Source organism: Nerophis ophidion, linkage group LG04, assembly GCF_033978795.1.
Source record: "Nerophis ophidion isolate RoL-2023_Sa linkage group LG04, RoL_Noph_v1.0, whole genome shotgun sequence".
NCBI lineage: Eukaryota > Metazoa > Chordata > Actinopteri > Syngnathiformes > Syngnathidae > Nerophis > Nerophis ophidion.
Window position 1 is genome coordinate 71799509 of NC_084614.1, and position 17881 is coordinate 71817389.

The 17881-nt window shown below is 42.6% G+C and overlaps 1 protein-coding gene across 2 annotated transcripts in view; it reads right to left on the reverse strand.

Moving 5' to 3' along the window:
• zbtb16a (zinc finger and BTB domain containing 16a) overlaps positions 1–11287 on the reverse strand; it is a 408749-nt gene extending 397462 nt beyond the window's left edge. For both annotated transcript variants that reach the window (XR_009806577.1, XM_061898987.1), the window contains exons 1-2: positions 11144–11287; positions 1533–2846 (exon numbers count right to left, since the gene is read on the reverse strand). Coding sequence is in view for 1 of the 2 variants with exons in the window: in XM_061898987.1 (XP_061754971.1) it covers positions 1533–2761 (1229 nt within the window). In the remaining variant the exon portion in view is untranslated. The remainder of the gene's footprint in view (positions 1–1532; positions 2847–11143) is intronic.
• Between the last annotated feature and the right edge of the window lie 6594 nt (positions 11288–17881).

Here is a 17881-nt window from a genome sequence, read left to right on the forward strand (position 1 = left end):
GGACAGCCCCGCAAAAGAGGACACGTCCGGTGAAAAGAGGAGGTATGGTCAGTCTATCGTAGCCCGGTCGCTGCTAGCATGCCGTGTGGTGTGTCTCGGTGTGCATTGTTTACACAATGTGCGGTACGCTACTTAATATGTCCGTGTGGAAACTTATTCGGTACACCTCCGAACCGAACCGAAACCCCCGTACCGAAACGGTTCAATACAAATACACGTACCATTACACCACTAATGTTATATATCATATATCAATACTGTATTGATGTTTTACTTGTTTTACATCACATAGACCTATAAGAAGATGGCAGTAAAAGTCAGGAACCCATTGCTAAATTACTGTACTGTTTTGATTAGGTAAAACTAATAATATAAATCATGGGTGTCAAACTGTGGCCCGCTGTGTAATATCATTTGGCCCTTGAGGCAATAATAAATTAACATTAGAGCTGGCCCGCCGATATTATACAGTGGCGGTGCCGCTGTATCACCGCATTCAACTATAATTCTCATACTTGCCAACCCTCACGAATTTTCCAGGAGAATCCCGAATTTCAGTGCCCCCACCGAAAATCTCCCGGGGCAACCATTCTCCCGGACATCCACCCGGACAACAATATTGGGGGCGTGCCTTAAAGGTACTGCTTTTAGCATCCTCTACAACCTGTCTTCACGTCCGCTTTTCCTCCATACAAACAGCGTGCCGGCCCAGTCACGTAATATATGCGGCTTCTACACACACACACACAAGTGAATGCACAGCATACTTAGTCAACAGCCATACAGGTCACACTGAGAGTGGCCGTATAAACAACTTTAACACTGTTACACCACACTGTGAACCCACACCAAACAAGAATGACAAACACATTTCGGGAGAACATCCGCACCGTAATACAACATAAACACAACAGAACAAATATGCAGAAACCCTTGCAGCACTAACTCTTCCGGGACGCTACAATATACACCCCCGCTACCAACAAAACTCGATTTTGCATGTCACTATAAAGTTATATAAGCCTTGCTTGTTCAATATTCAATGCAAAACTTGTTCGGGTCCCTATTAAAGTTGTTCAACTTTGGCCCGCGGCTTTGTTCAGTTTAGAATTTTGGACCACTCTGTATTTGAGTTTGACACCCCTGATATAAATAAATAAGTTTTTCTGAGGTGGTATGTGGTGAAAAAAGTTTGAGAACCACTGGTGTACATTTAAAAAAAAAAAACATATTTTGATTGGACAGTTGGCGTGCACGTTTAAACGCCGCTCAGAAACAAATTTAATTGGCGAAGATGACACTGATTGTCTATTTGTGGGTTTTGGACGAGTAATTTGGGTTGAATTTGCGTGAATTGCTGGAAGGACTGATTTGTGTTAGTAAGACTTTAGGGTTCTTTTGCAGTTGAAAAAACCGAAGACTGTAAAAATAAAAAACTGGTTGACCCTATGGACTGAGAATTTAAATAAGGTCGCTCAATATTTGTTTTTTTTCCAAAGCAGGTGCTAGAAGAGTGAAAGAAGTGTTCTTACCTGTGCTGCTCCACAGCCTCGTTATCCGGAAGTTCCGCACCGCACACGTTGCAGCGCTCGTGTTGGTTCCTCCCGTCGGGTTTCATGCCCACCGCCAGCTCGCCCAGCTTGCTGAAGAACTCCCTCTGGATGAAGCTCTGCGGCAGGAGTCCGCCGTAGGCACTGAAGTCCACCGACATGGCCAAGGCGGGCGACATCGGCAGAGCGGAGGCCATGGAGACCGGCATGGACATGATGGCGTCGGATTTATGGTTGACGGGGAGGGAGTAGAGGGAGGCCAGGTGTTTCTCCGCCATCCCGGCCATGGCTTCCAGACCCATTTGGCTGACTTCGGCTTGAGGGTCGCCCATGCCGTCGTCGCGCAAGTAGTGGAGCTCGCGGGCGCTGGTGATGACGCTGCTCCTGGTGGGCGTCCCCGGCCCGTCTCGGTTCCGGTCCTCCCCGCTTCTCTCGCCGTTGCTGGAGCCGCCGGACTCCATGTTGTGGGGGCTGTGGTGGCCGTTGCCCCCCATGTCCACCTGCATCATTTCCGTCTTGATCTCGCTCATGAGGTGGTGGGCGTTGATGTGATCGCCCCCGAAGCCTTGCTGGAGCAGGGACTGGCCGATGCTCATCAGGCTGTCCACGGCGGCTTTGGTGGGGCTCAGGTTGGAGACGCCGAAGGACGTGGAGACGGACGGGCTCTGGTCCAGCATGCCGGACATGGCGGAGACTTGGTCCGCGCCCGACAGGTAGAAACTCTCCATGGAATGCTTTTTGGAGTTCTTGACTCCGTTGTGGCCTTTGCGCTCGTCGTCCTCCTCCGTGCTGCCGTCGTTGGCGCCCGCCTCCGCGTCGTTCTCGTCCGACGACTGGATGGTCTCCAGGATTTTCAGGCACTGCTCCTCCAGATACTCAATCTCCAGGATCTCGGCTGCGTATAGCAGGTCGTCCAGGTCCTCCACCTTGGCCTGGAGCGTGGCAGTGTAGGCGTAGTCCAAAATCTGCTGGAAGGTCTTTGGCGAGAGGAAGTCCAAGGTGTAGTGCTGGCTGCTGCGGTGGAAGAGGATCTCGAACATCTTGCTGGTGCACGCCAGCACGGTCCGGTGGGCGTGGAACTCCTGGCTGTCCACCATGATGACCACGTCGCACAGCGTCCCCGCCAGGCGCATCTGGTTGGCCTTGTGGAGGAGCGCCGTGGGGTGGTTGGGGTTCTGCAGCTGGATCATGCCCACCTTCGTTAAATCCATGATGGAAGTTCACCAGGCCGACTCATGAGGCTGCGCCGTGTTTTTTTGTGTGTGTTGTGTTGTGTTGTTGGAGACCAGAGGAAGCCTGGAAGACAGGAAATGACAGTTTAGGTTCTCGCTAAAATGTTAGAATTCAAACTTAACCCACAACACAACAGAGATTTTGCAAGGAGAAAGTTTATTTGAAGGTGTAAGAATGATGCGGATGAGGGGGAGCTGTGGTTAATTGAGGTAAAACATGAATTCCACTCATTCATAGTTCACCAAGTCAAATCATGCATTGACGTCACACTATCACCACACGCGAGTGATGTGATTTTTTTATGGTCTTTTAGAGTCTTTCTGTAACACAGGCAAAAGTGCTGCCAAACGGCGTTCAAATGCGGGGGAGAACACCCATTCCAACATGCATTGTGATTTTCCGCAGCAGGAAATCGTTTTTGTTTGGAGTTTTGTATTTTTTCAGTACGATAATTGTGTCTTCTTGCCTATATGGTCAAAAATGGCAACAGTGGTGGTGTCACTGTTTAGGCAAGCACGAGTGCTACCGGCGCTCTGAGGAAAAACGTGAATGCCATCATGCATTGTGATTTTCCGCAGCAGGAAATCGTTTTTGTTTGGTGTTTTGTATTTTTTCAGTAGGGTAATTGTGTCTTCTTGCCTATATGGTCAAAAATGGCAACGGTGGTGGTGTCACTGTTTAGGCAAGCACGAGTGCTACCGGCGCTCTGAGGAAAAACGTGAATGCCATCATGCATTTTGATTTTCCGCAGCAGGAAATTGTTTTTGTTTGGTGTTTTGTATTTTTTCAGTAGGGTAATTGTGTCTTCTTGCCTATATGGTCAAAAATGGCAACAGTGGTGGTGTCACTGTTCAGGCAAGCACGAGTGCTACCGGCGCTCTGAGGAAAAACGTGAATTCCATCATGCATTTTGATTTTCCGCAGCAGGAAATCGTTTTTGTTTGGTGTTTTGTATTTTTTCAGTAGGGTAATTGTGTCTTCTTGCCTATATGGTCAAAAATGGCAACGGTGGCGGTGTCGCGGTTCAGGCGAGCACGAGTGCTACCGGCGCTCTGAGGAAAAAGGTGAATTCCATCATGCAATGTGATTTTCTGGAGGAAGAAACTGGGTTTTTCTACATAATCAGGAGCCCCAAAAACACCTCAGAGATGACAAGTGCCTTGCTTGAGACCTTAACCCAATTGTGGGTTGTATATACTCGCAAGCAGTAAGGCTCTAGTTTGATTTTAAATTGTTTTAATGCATACATCTGGGTGTTACTTTTCTCTGCTCTTTGGTGAGATAAGTGTTTCTTGCCTATACAGACAAGCATGGCAGCGGCGGCAGCATCATGCATGAGTGCTGCCGGAACCGTGGTTAACTGTGGGGAAAACATGAATTCTAACATGCACTGTGATATTCTGAAGCAGGAACCTTGGTTATACAACATAAGGAGGCCAAAACACACTTATACGTGTATGTGAAAAGAGTCTTGCTTAAAACCTTAACCCAATTATGGGTCATATATACCCACTTTTGTACAGTGGGGCAAAAAAGTATTTAATCAACCACCGATTGTGCAAGTTCTCCCACTTAAAATGATGACGGAGGTCTGTAATTTTCATCATAGGTACATTTCAACTGTGAGAGACAGAACGTGAAAAAAAAATCCAGGAATTCACATTGAAGGAATTTTAAAGAATTTATTTGTAAATGATGGTGGAAAATAAGTATTTGGTCAACCATTCAAAGCTCTAATTGACGGAAGGAGGTTTTGGCTCAAAATCTCACGATACATGGCCCCATTCATTCTTTCCTTAACACGGATCAATCGTCCTGTTCCCTTAGCAGAAAAACAGCCCCAAAGCATGATGTTTCCACCCCCATGCTTCACAGTAGGTGTGGTGTTCTTGGGATGCAACTCAGTATTCTTCTTCCTCCAAACACGACGAGTTGAGTTTATACCAAAAAGTCCTATTTTGGTTTCATCTGACCACATGACATTCTCCCAATCCTCTGCTGTATCATCCATGTATCCATTTTCGTATAAACTCAACTCGTCGTGTTTGGAGGAAGAAGAATACTGAGTTGCATCCCAGGAACACCACACCTACTGTGAAGCATGGGGGTGGAAACATCATGCTTTGGGGCTGTTTGGACGATTGATCCGTGTTAAGGAAAGAATGAATGGGGCCATGTATCGTGAGATTTTGAGCCAAAACCTCCTTCCATCAGTGAGAGCTTGAATGGTTGACCAAATACTTATTTTCCATCATAATTTACAAATAAATTCTTTAAAATTCCTACAATGTGAATTCCTGGATTTTCTTTTCACATTCTGTCTCTCACAGTTGAAGTGTACCTATGATGAAAATGACAGACCTCTGTCATCATTTTAAGTGGGAGAACTTGCACAATCGGTGGCTGACTAAATACTTTTTTGCCCCACTGTATATACATTTCTCAAATAGATTTTTTTCCTGGCATTTTGGACTCTTTCGGTAAGATAATTTTGTCTTTCCTACACGGTCAAGTATGGTGATAGCGTCACAGTCCAGGGCTGCACGAGAGCTTCCGGCACTTCGGGGAGATGCGGTTAACTATGGGAAAATGTAATTTCCAACATGCAGTGAAGCAGGATAGTAGGTTATACAACACAAGTGAGGCCCAAACACGCTCGTAGATGACAAGTGTCTTGCTTAAAACCTTAACCCAATAATAGGTCATTTATACCCACTTTTGTATGTGAGAAACTGTACATTCCTCCAAGCAGACAGTCATTTGGCTCTTTTTTAACTCTTACATCCTGTTAAGGGGACTTGTTTTTCTGGTATTTTGGACTCTTTTGGTAAGATAATTGTGTCTGTGGTAGCGTCACAGTCCAAAGCTGCATGAGTGCTGCCGTCACTTGGAGGAGTTGCGGTTAATTATAGGAAAATGTCTTTTCCAACATGCAGTGAAGCAGGAAAGTGGGTTTTCCAGCACAATTAGGAGCCCCAAACACACCTCCAAGATGACAAGTGCCTTGAAGGGTCATATATACTCACTTTTAATATGAGATACTGTACATTTCTCCAAGTAGACAGTCATTGGGCTCTTTTTTTTAACTATTACATCCTGTTAAGGTGACTTTTTTTTCTGGTATTTTTAACTGTTTCAGTAAAATAAATGTGTCTGAGGTAGCGTCACAGTCCAAAGCTGCATGAGTGCTGCCGTGACTTGGAGGAGTTGCGGTTAATTATAGGAAAATGTCATTTCCAACATGCAGCGAAGCAGGGAAGTGGGTTTTTTCAGCACAATTAGGAGCCCCAAACACACCTCCAAGATGACAAGTGCCTTGAAGGGTCATATATACTCACTTTTTACGTGACACAAATTGGGCTCTTTCTTACTTTTTTTCTGGTATTTTGGACTCTTTCGGTAAGATAATTGTGTCTAAGGTAGCGTCACAGTCCAAAGCTGCATGAGTGCTGCCGTCACTTGGAGGAGTTGCGGTTAAGTATAGGAAAATGTCTTTTCCAACATGCAGTGAAGCAGGAAAGTGGGTTTCCCAGCACAATTAGGAGCCCCAAACACACCTCCAAGACAACAATTGCATTGAGGGGTCATATATACTCACTTTTAATATGAGATACTGTACATTTCTCCAAGTAGACAGTCATTGGGCTCTTTTTTAACTCTTACATCCTGTTAAGGTGACTTCTTTTTCTGGTACTTTGGACTCTTTCGGTAAGATAAATGTGTCTGTGGTAGCGTCACAGTCCAAAGCTGCATGAGTACTGCCGGCACTTGGGGCAGCTGCGGTTAATTATAGGAAAATGTCATTTCCAACATCCAGTGAAGCAGGAAAGTGGGTTTTCCAGCACAATTAGGAGCCCCAAACACACATCCAAGACGACAAGTGCCTTGAAGGGTCATATATACTCACTTTTAATATGAGATACTGTACATTTCTCCAAGTAGACAGTCATTTGGCTCTTTTTTATCTCTTACATCCTATTAAAGTGACTTTTTTCTGGTATTTTGAACTGTTTCTGTAAGATAATTTTGTCTGTAGTGGCATCACAGTCCAAATCCGCATGAGTGCTGCCAGGACTTGGGGCTGCTGCAGTTAACTATAGGAAAATGTCATTTCCAACATGCAGTAAAGCAGGAAAGTGGGTTTTCCAGCACAACTAGGAGCTGCAAACACACCTCCAAGACAACAAGTGCCTTGAAGGGTCAAATATACTAACTTTTATTTTTGAGATACTGTACATTTCTCCAAGCAGACAGTCATTGGGCTCCTTTTTAACTATTACATCCTGTTAAGGTGTCTTTTTTTTCTGGTATTTTGAACTGTTTCAGTAAGATAAATGTGTCTATGGTAGCGTCACAGTCGAAAGCTGCATGAGTGCTGCCGTCACTTGGAGGAGTTAACTATATGAAATGTAATTTCCAACATGCAGCGAAGCAGGGAAGTGGGTTTTCCAGCACAATTAGGAGCCCCAAACACACCTCCAAGAAGACAAGTGCCTTGAAGAATAATTTATACTCACTTTTAATATGAGATACTGTACATTTCTCCAAGTAGACAGTCATTGAACTCTTTTTTAACTCTTACATCCTGTTAAGGGGACTTGTTTTTCTGGTATTTTGGACTCTTTTGGTAAGATAATTGTGTCTGTGGTAGCGTCACAGTCCAAAGCTGCATGAGTGCCGCCGGCACTTGGAGGAGTTGCGGTTAATTATAGGAAAATGTCTTTTCCAACATGCAGCAAAGCAGGAAAGTGGGTTTCCCAGCACAATAAGGAGCCCCAAACAGACATCCAAGACAACAATTGCATTGAAGGGTCATATATACTCACTTTTAATATGAGATACTATACATTTCTCCAAGTAGACAGTCATTGGGCTCTTTTTTAACTCTTACATCCTGTTAAGTTTACTTTTTTTCTAGTACTTTGGACTCTTTCGGTAAGATAATTGTGTCTACGGTAGCGTCACAGTCCAAAGCTGCATGAGTGCTGCCGGCACTTGGGGCTGCTGCAGTTAACTATAAGAAAATGTCATTTCCAACATGCAGCAAAGCAGGAAAGTGGGTTTCCCAGCACAATAAGGAGCCCCAAACACACCTCCAAGACGACAAGTGCCTTGAAGGGGTCATATATACTCACTTTTAATATGAGATACTGTACATTTCTCCAAGTAGACAGTCATTGGGCTCTTTTTTTTAAGTATTACATCCTGTTAAGGTGACTTTTTTTTCTGGTATTTCGAACTGTTTCGGTTAGATAAATGTGTCTAAGGTAGCGTCACAGTCCAAAGCTGAATGAGTGCTGCCGTCACTTGGAGGAGTTGCGGTTAATTATAGGAAAATGTCATTTCCAACATGCAGCGAAGCAGGAAAGTGGGTTTTCCAGCACAATTAGGAGCCCCAAACACACCTCCGAGATGACAAGTGCCTTGAAGGGTCATATATACTCACTTTTTACATGACACAAAGTACATTTCTCCAAGTAGACAGTCATTGGGCTCTTTCTTACTTTTTTTCTGGTATTTTGGACTCTTTCGGTAAGATAATTGTGTCTGTGGTAGCGTCACAGGCCAAAGCTGCATGAGTGCTGTCGGCATTTGGGGCAGCTGCGGCTGACTATAGGAAAATGTCACTTCCAACATGCAGTGAAGCAGGAAAGTGGGTTTTCCAGCACAATTAGGAGCCCCAAACACACCTCCAATACGACAAGTGCCTTGAAGGGTCAAATATACTCACTTTTAATATGAGATACTGTACATTTCTCCAAGTAGACAGTCATTGGGCTCTTTTTTAACTCTCACATCCTATTAAAGTGACTTTTTTCTGGTATTTTGGACTCTTTCGGTAAGATAATTGTGTCTATGGCAGCGTCACAGTCAAAAGCTGCATGAGTGCTGTCGGCATTTGGGGCAGCTGCAGCTGACTAAAGGAAAATGTCACTTCCAACATGCAGTGAAGCAGGAAAGTGGGTTTTCCAGCACAATTAGGAGCCCCAAACACACCTCCAAGACGACAAGTGCCTTGAAGGGTCATATATACTCACTTTTAATATGAGATACTGTACATTTCTCCAAGTAGACAGTCATTGGGCTCTTTTTTTTAACTATTACATCCTGTTAAGGTGACTTTTTTTTCTGGTATTTCGAACTGTTTCGGTTAGATAAATGTGTCTGTGGTAGCGTCACAGTCCAAAGCTGAATGAGTGCTGCCGTCACTTGGAGGAGTTGCGGTTAATTATAGGAAAATGTCATTTCCAACATGCAGCGAAGCAGGAAAGTGGGTTTTCCAGCACAATTAGGAGCCCCAAACACACCTCCAAGATGACAAGTGCCTTGAAGGGTCATATATACTCACTTTTAATATGAGATACTGTACATTTCTCCAAGTAGACAGTCATTGGGCTCTTTTTTTTAACTATTACATCCTGTTAAGGTGACTTTTTTTTCTGGTATTTCGAACTGTTTCGGTTAGATAAATGTGTCTGTGGTAGCGTCACAGTCCAAAGCTGAATGAGTGCTGCCGTCACTTGGAGGAGTTGCGGTTAATTATAGGAAAATGTCCTTTCCAACATGCAGCGAAGCAGGAAAGTGGGTTTTCCAGCACAATTAGGAGCCCCAAACACACATCCGAGATGACAAGTGCCTTGAAGGGTCATATATACTCACTTTTTACGTGACACAAAGTACATTTCTCCAAGTAGACAGTCATTGGGCTCTTTCTTACTTTTTTTCTGGTATTTTGGACTCTTTCGGTAAGATAATTGTTTCTGTGGTAGCGTCACAGTCAAAAGCTGCATGAGTGCTGTCGGCATTTGGGGCAGCTGACTATAGGAAAATGTCACTTCCAACATGCAGTGAAGCAGGAAAGTGGGTTTTCCAGCACAATTAGGAGCCCCAAACACACCTCCAAGACAACGAGTGCCTTGAGGGATCATTTATACTCACTTTTAATGTGAGCTACTGTACATCCAAGTAGGAAGTCAACGGACTCGTTTTATTATTATTATTCATACATCCCAGTAGGATGCTAAACGCCGCAAGCACCGACTGTAGATTTAGTCAAAGGAGACAATTTGTGAGCAGTCCGACCGGCTCGCCCTGCATACCAATCAGGCCGACATATGTCGTGTGTGAAAATGGGGGGAACACAAAACACTCACATCACATGTCTTCATTGGGTGCGCTCACAAAGACGGCCAAAGCGGCCTTTTCTGAAATTAAATACCCTGGTTTTATTCAGCATTCCCATCACAGACGACCGGGGTGGCGGCGGAGGAAAGGGGGGGCTGCTAGTGGCCAGAAATGGCTGAAAAGGGAGAGGAAAAGCCTAAAAAAAAAAAAAAAAAGGAAGGCGACACAATGCTGCGGCACCAAACGCTGAATGACGAGGACGTTAGGGCAACATGTTGATTCTGTGCCATCACTTTTTTTTTTTTTTTTTTTCACCTGATGACCTGTCCATGTCAACAAAATGATGCATAGCCCATCATTTCCATGCACATTTTTTTTTTTTTTTGCACTTTAGTGGCCGTTAAAGATAGGTAATAGCTGCAGGAGACTGTGCAGCGATGATGAAACGACAGCCTCTCAGTCAACAGAGGTCATTCGCGACATTATCTTTATTACAGCTTTGCCAATAGCTGCACAATTTACGACCCCCCCCCCCCACACACACACAAGTCCCTAGTAAATGCCGAATGCTTGTTGCGCTCTCTGCACCCTGTTTGCACACCTAATGGTGCCTTAAACGCGTTATGTTATCCATAATAAAAAAGACTCGGCGTGCGTCTAGACACTACGAACGCCTCTTTTTTTTTTTGCATTAAAGTGCAAGATTGAAGCATATACACACACCAAAAAAATTAATAATGTGTATTTGATGAGATGTTGAATAGTGAATGCGCGCGCATACTAAACAAAAGTACGCTTCATTCACGCACAGGTGGACGCGAAACGACATTTTCGACGTGCTGTCAGTTACGGTAATGAATGAAGGGTTAACGGGAAAAGGACGATTTATAAAAAGCGGATTTGATTTTTTTTTTATGGGTTGCCGTTATTTAGACGTGTTGTCAATCGGAAAAATGGCACGCATTTAAAAAAAAAAAAAAAACAGTCGGGAAAGTGCAAACCAGCAAAACTCCCCGAGGTAAGTTAGCGATGTTAAGAAAAAATTAAATAACTTAAAAAAATGAATGATAATTCATTTTAAAGCACTCCGACATCTCCCCGGCGTCCAACAAGTACAACGGGGTTAAACAGGGACACCCTCCCAGCTCCTCGACAAAAAAAAAAAGAAGCGAAAGTGCGTGTGAGGGCGTTAAATTAGGCAAACACAACTAATATAGTAAACAGCAGGCACTCACCGGCGACGACTCTCCGTCCTCCGCGGCGCCAAAAAAAAAAGGAGCGGAGACAGTGCGCGTCCTCGCAGCAAATATAGTGTAAAAAAAAAAAAAAAAAAAAAAAGGACAGTTCACAGTCCCCGCTTTCCCTCTCCCTCCGTCCGCCTCTCGCAACAAACTCCTTCCCTTGTCTCGCCGGAGCGAATCAACGCGCCGCTGACGTCAGTCTGCAGACGAGCATGCGAGAGGCGCAAAAACAGCGAGGAAGTGAGACACCTAGGGGGCTGCCTGCTGTCCACAAATGTCTGTCACCGGAGCCACGCCCCCTTTTCCGTGCACCGGCGGTGTCCCCCACCTGCAGAGCAAAAAAAAAAAAAAAAAAAAAAATGTGGGGCACTTCCATTCATTCGTTTTTCCTACCGCTTGTCCCTCATGGACATGGATTACAGGGACATGAGTAGAAATACACAATTTTCAGTATCAGGGTCAAACTGGCACCCGGGCGGTTATTAGGCAATATTTTGAGACGTCCCCTAAATCAGTGTTTTTCAACCTTTTTTTGGCCGAGGCACATTTTTTGCCTTGAAAAAAAATCTGGATTGATTGATACTTTTATTAGTAGATTGCACGTATCCAAAATGGATACATGGATGATACAGCAGAGGATTGGGAGAATGTCATGTGGTCAGATGAAACCAAAATAGAACTTTTTGGTATAAACTCGTCGTGTTTGGAGGAAGAAGAATACTAAATTGCATCCCAAAAACACCATACCTACTGTGAAGCATGGGGGTGGAAACATCATGCTTTGGGGCTGTTTTTCTGCTAAGGGGACAGGACGATTGATCCGTGTTAAGGAAAGAATGAATGGGGCCATGTATCGTGAGATTTTGAGCCAAAACCTCCTTCCGTCAGTGAGAGCTTTGAATGGTTGACCAAATACTTATTTTCCACCATAATTTACAAATAAATTCCTGGATTTTTTTTTCACATTCTGTCTCTCACAGTTGAAGTGTACCTATGACGAAAATTACAGACCTGTGTCATCATTTTAAGTGGGAAAACTTGCACAACCGGTGGCTGACTAAATACTTTTTTGCCCCACTGTACATTGTGGACGCCATCTTTGCTCCACAGTAAGTCTTTGCTGTTGTCCAGCATTCTGTTTTTGTTCACTTTGTAGCCAGTTCAGTTTTTTTTTTCGTTCTTCATAGCCTTCCCTAAGCTTCAATGCCTTTTTTTAGGGGCACTCGCCTTTTGCTTATTTTTGGTTTAAGCATAAGACACCTTTTTATCTGCACGCTGCCTCCCGCTGTTTCCGACATCCACAAAGCAATTATCCATCTGCTGCCACCTACTGACATGGAAGATTATTACATGGTTCTCCCGAGCTCTGGACAGCCCCAACCACTCAACAACAACACATCATCTGCAGACTATAATTACTGGTTTGCAAAAAAATATTTTTAACCCAAATATGTGAAATTAGATAATCTCCCACTGCACACCAGACTGCGTCTCACAACACACCAATGTGCCGCGGCACAGTGGTTGAAAAACACTGCCCTGAATCACAAAATACTGGCACTTAAAAAATAAGTTTAGCAATGTTCCCTTCTTATGATCAATCATGTGGGGCAACATTTGAGACAACACGTGTGTCCTAAAATAACCCCGGCATTACAAATTGCTTGGCATTAGAAAATAACTTGTTAGTTCCGGTGTCAAACTGGCGCCAGGCGGTTATTAAATGTCCCCTCGCTATATTCAGTAAAGTATGAAATATCTAGCCCAGCAACTTTGATCCGAAAATGTCCCAAGAAAAAGAAAAACTGGCACAAGAAAATAAATATTTATAGACATATGTCTTAGAATGTACCCAAAACAAGAATTACTGGCACTATAATATACAGTCAGTTCCAGGATCAAACTGAGGCTAGACAAATTTAATAGTGTCCCCCTACCTATAATCAATAATGTGGGGCAACATTTTTACACAACATCGCCACCCTTCTCGGACATATGATGTCCGAGAATGTACCCAAAACAAGAATTACAGGAACTAAAATATATATTCAGTTCCAGGATCAAACTAAGGCTAGACAGTTTTAACAGTGTTCCCTATCTATAATCAATAATTTGGGGTAAAATTTTTAGACAACATTGCCACCCTTCTGGGACATCTTATGTCCAAGAATGTACCCAAAAAGAGAATCACTGGCACTAAAATATAAAGTCAGTTCCAGGGTCAAACTGGCGCCAGGCAGATTTTAAGTGTCCACTACCAATAATCAATAATGTGGAGCAACATTTTTACACAACATCGCCACTCTTCTGGGACATATTATGTTCGAGAATGTATCCAAAACAACAGTTACTGGAACTAAAATATATATTCAGTTCCAGGATCAAACTGAGGCTAAACAGTTTTAACAGTGTTCCCTACCTATGATCAATAATTTGGGGTAACATTTTTAGACAACATTGCCACCCTTTTGGGACATCTTATGTCCAAGAATGTACCCCAAAAGAAATCACTGGCACTAAAATATAAAGTCAGTTCCAGGGTCAAACTGGCGCCAGGCAGTTTTTAAATGTCCACTACCAATAATCAATAATATGGGGCAACATTTTTACACATCGCCACACTTCTGGGACACCCTATGTCCGAGAATGTACCCAAAACAAGAATTACTGGCACTAAAATATGTAGTCAGTTCCAGGGACAAACTGAGGCTAGACAGTTTTAACAGTGTCCCCTACCTATAATCAATAATGTGGGGCAACATTTAAGACAACATCACCACCCTTTTGGGACATTTTATGTCTTAGAATGTACCCAAAACAAGAATTACTGGCACTAAAATATATATTCAGTTCCAGTATCAAACTGAGGCTAGACAGTTTTAACAGTGTTCCATACCTTTAATCAATAATGTGGGGCAACATTTTTACACAACATCGCCACCCTTTTGGGACATCTTATGTCTTAGAATGTACCCAAAACAAGAATTACTGGCACTAAAATATGTATTCAGGTCCAGGATCAAACTGAGGCTTGACAGATTTATCAGTGTCCCGTGCCTATCATCTAAATATGTGGGGAAACATTTAAGACAGCATCGCCACCCTTCTGGTGCATCTTATGTCCGAGATTGTACCCAAAACAAGAATAACTGGCACTAAAATATATAGTCAGTTCCAGGGTCAAACTGAGGCTAGACAGATTTAACAGTATCCCTTACCTATAATCAATAATGTGGGGCAACATTTTTTACACAACATCGCCACCCTTTTGGGACATCTTATGTCTTAGAATGTACCCAAAACAAGAATCACTGGCACTAAAATATAAAGTCAGTTCCAGGGTCAAACTGGCGCCAGGCAGTTTTTAAATGTCCACTACCAATAATCAATAATATGGAGCAACATTTTTACACATCGCCACACTTCTGGGACACCTTATGTCCGAGAATGTACCCAAAACAAGAATTACTGGCACCAAAATTAAAATATGTAGTCAGTTCCAGGGACAAACTGAGGCTAGACAGCTTTAACAGTGTCCCCTACCTATAATCAATAATGTGGGGCAACATTTAAGACAACATCACCACCCTTTTGGGACATTTTATGTCTTAGAATGTACCCAAAACAAGAATTACTGGCACTAAAATATATATTCAGTTCCAGTATCAAACTGAGGCTAGACAGTTTTAACAGTGTTCCATACCTTTAATCAATAATGTGGGGCAACATTTTTACACAACATCGCCCCCCTTTTGGGACATCTTATGTCTTAGAATGTACCCAAAACAAGAATTACTGGCACTAAAATATGTATTCAGGTCCAGGATCAAACTGAGGCTTGACAGATTTATCAGTGTCCCGTACCTATAATCTAAATATGTGGGGAAACATTTAAGACAGCATCGCCACCCTTCTGGTGCATCTTATGTCCGAGATTGTACCCAAAACAAGAATAACTGGCACTAAAATATATAGTCAGTTCCAGGGTCAAACTGGCGCCAGGCAGTTTTTAAATGTCCACTACCAATAATCAATAATATGGGGCAACATTTTTACACATCGCCACACTTCTGGGACACCTTATGTCCGAGAATGTACCCAAAACAAGAATTACTGGCACTAAAATATGTAGTCAGTTCCAGGGACAAACTGAGGCTAGACAGTTTTAACAGTGTCCCCTACCTATAATCAATAATGTGGGGCAACATTTAAGACAGCATCGCCACCCTTCTGGTGCATCTTATGTCCGAGATTGTACCCAAACCAAGAATTACTGGCACTATAATATACAGTCAGTTCCAGGATCAAACTGAGGCTAGACAGATTTAACTGAGTCCCCCTACCTATAATCAATAATGTGGGGCAACATTTTTACACAACATCGCCACCCTTTTGGGACATTTCATGTCTTAGAATGTACCCAAAACAAGAATTACTGGCACTAAAATATATATTCAGTTCCAGTATCAAACTGAGGCTAGACAGTTTTAACAGCGTTCCATACCTTTAATCAACAATGTGGGGCAACATTTTTACACAACATCGCCATCCTTCTGGGACATATTATGTCCGAGAATGTACCCAAAACAAGAATTACTGGCACTAAAATATATATTCAGTTCCAGGATCAAACTGAAGCGAGACAGTTTTAACAGTGTTCCCTACCTATAATCAATAATATGGGGCAACATTTTTACAAAACATCGCCATCCTTCTGGGACATATTATGTCCGAGAATGTACCCAAAACAAGAATTACTGGCACTAAAATATATATTCAGTTCCAGGATCAAACTGAAGCGAGACAGTTTTAACAGTGTTCCCTACCTATAATCAATAATGTGGGACAACATTTTTAGACAACATTGCCACCCTTCTGAAAAAGAAAAAAAAAATCGTCAGTGCCAGGGTTAAGATCGCCATCGTTCTGGGACATCTTATGTCCTAGAATGTACCCAAACAAGAATTACTGGCACTACAATATATAGTCAGTTCCGAGGTCAAACTGGTGCCAGGCACTTATTAAGTGTATATTCAATAAAGTAGGGAATATTATTATAAGACCACTATCCCAGCACCTTTCATCCGAAAATGTCGCCAAAACATGAATTATTGACACTGTAAAACAACTACAAATAGAAATAGTCTGTTCCAGGGTCAAGCTGGTGCCATACAGTTATTAACATTGTCCCCTATCAATCCACAGATTACTGGGACATAAGTAAGACAAAGACAACATATCTGATGTTCAAACTGATAAACATTTTTTTTTTTGCAAATAATCATTAACTTTAAAATTTGATGCCAGCAACACGTGACAAAGAAGTTGGGAAAGGTAGCAGTATATACTGATAAAGTTGAGGAATGCTCATCAAACACTTATATGGAACATCCCACAGGTGTGCAGGCAAATTGGGAACTGTTGGGTGCCATGATTGGGTATAACAGCAGCTTCCAAGAAATGCTAAGTAATTCACAGACAAAGATGTGATGAGGGTCACCACTTTGTGAACAAATTGTTGAACAGTTTTAGAACAACATTTCTCAACGAGCTATTGCAAGGAATTTAGGAATTTTACCATCTATGGTCCGTAAAACCATCAACAAGTTCAGAGAATCTGGAGAAATCACTGCACGTATGCGATGATATTACAGACTTTTGATCCCTCAGGTACGGCATCAAAAACCAACATCAGTGTGTAAAGGATATCACAACATGGGCTCAGGAACACTTCATAAAACCATTGTCAGTAACTACAGTTGGTCGCTACATCTGTAAGTGCAAGTTAAAACTCTACTATCCAAAGCCAAAGCCATTTATCAACAGTATCCTGAAACGCCGCCGGCTTGGCTGGGCCAGAGCTCATCTAAGATGGACTGATGCAAAGTGGAAAGGTGTTCTGTGGTCTGACGAGTCCACATTTCAAATTATATTTGGAAACAAAGGATATGGTGTCCTCCAGAACAAAAAGGAAAATAATCATTTGGATTGTTACAGGCGCAAAGTTCAAAAGCCAGCATCTGTGATGGTATGGGAGTGTATTATTGCCCAAGGCATGGGTAACTTACACATCTGTGAAGGCACCATTATTGCTGAAAGGTCCATACAGGTTTTGGAGCAACATATGTTGTCATCCAAGCAATGTTATCATGGACGCCCCTGCTTATTTCAGCAACCCACGTGTTAAGACAGCGTGGCTTCGTAAAAAAAGAGTGCGGGTTCTTTCCTGGCTGGCCTGCAGTCCAGACCTGTCTCCCCTCGAAAATATGTGGCACATTATGAAACGTAAAATACGACAGCGGAGACCCCGGAATGTTGAACGACTGAAGCTCTAAATAAAACAAGAATGGGAAAGAATTCCACTTTCAAAGCTTCAACAATTAGTTTCCTCAGTTCCCAAACGTTTATTGAGTGTTGTTAAAAGAAAAGGTGATGTAACACAGTGGTGAACATGCCCTTTCCCAACTACTTTGGCACGTGTTGCAGCCATGAAATTCCAAGTTAATTATTATTTGCAAAAAAAAAATAAAGTTTATGAGTTTGAACATCAAATATCTTGTCTTCGTAGTGCATTCAACTGAATATGGGTTGAAAAGGATTTGCAAATCATTGTATTCCGTTTATATTTACATCTAACACAATGGAAACGGGGTTTATATATATATATATATATATACATATATATATATATATATACACACATATATATATATATATATACATATATATATG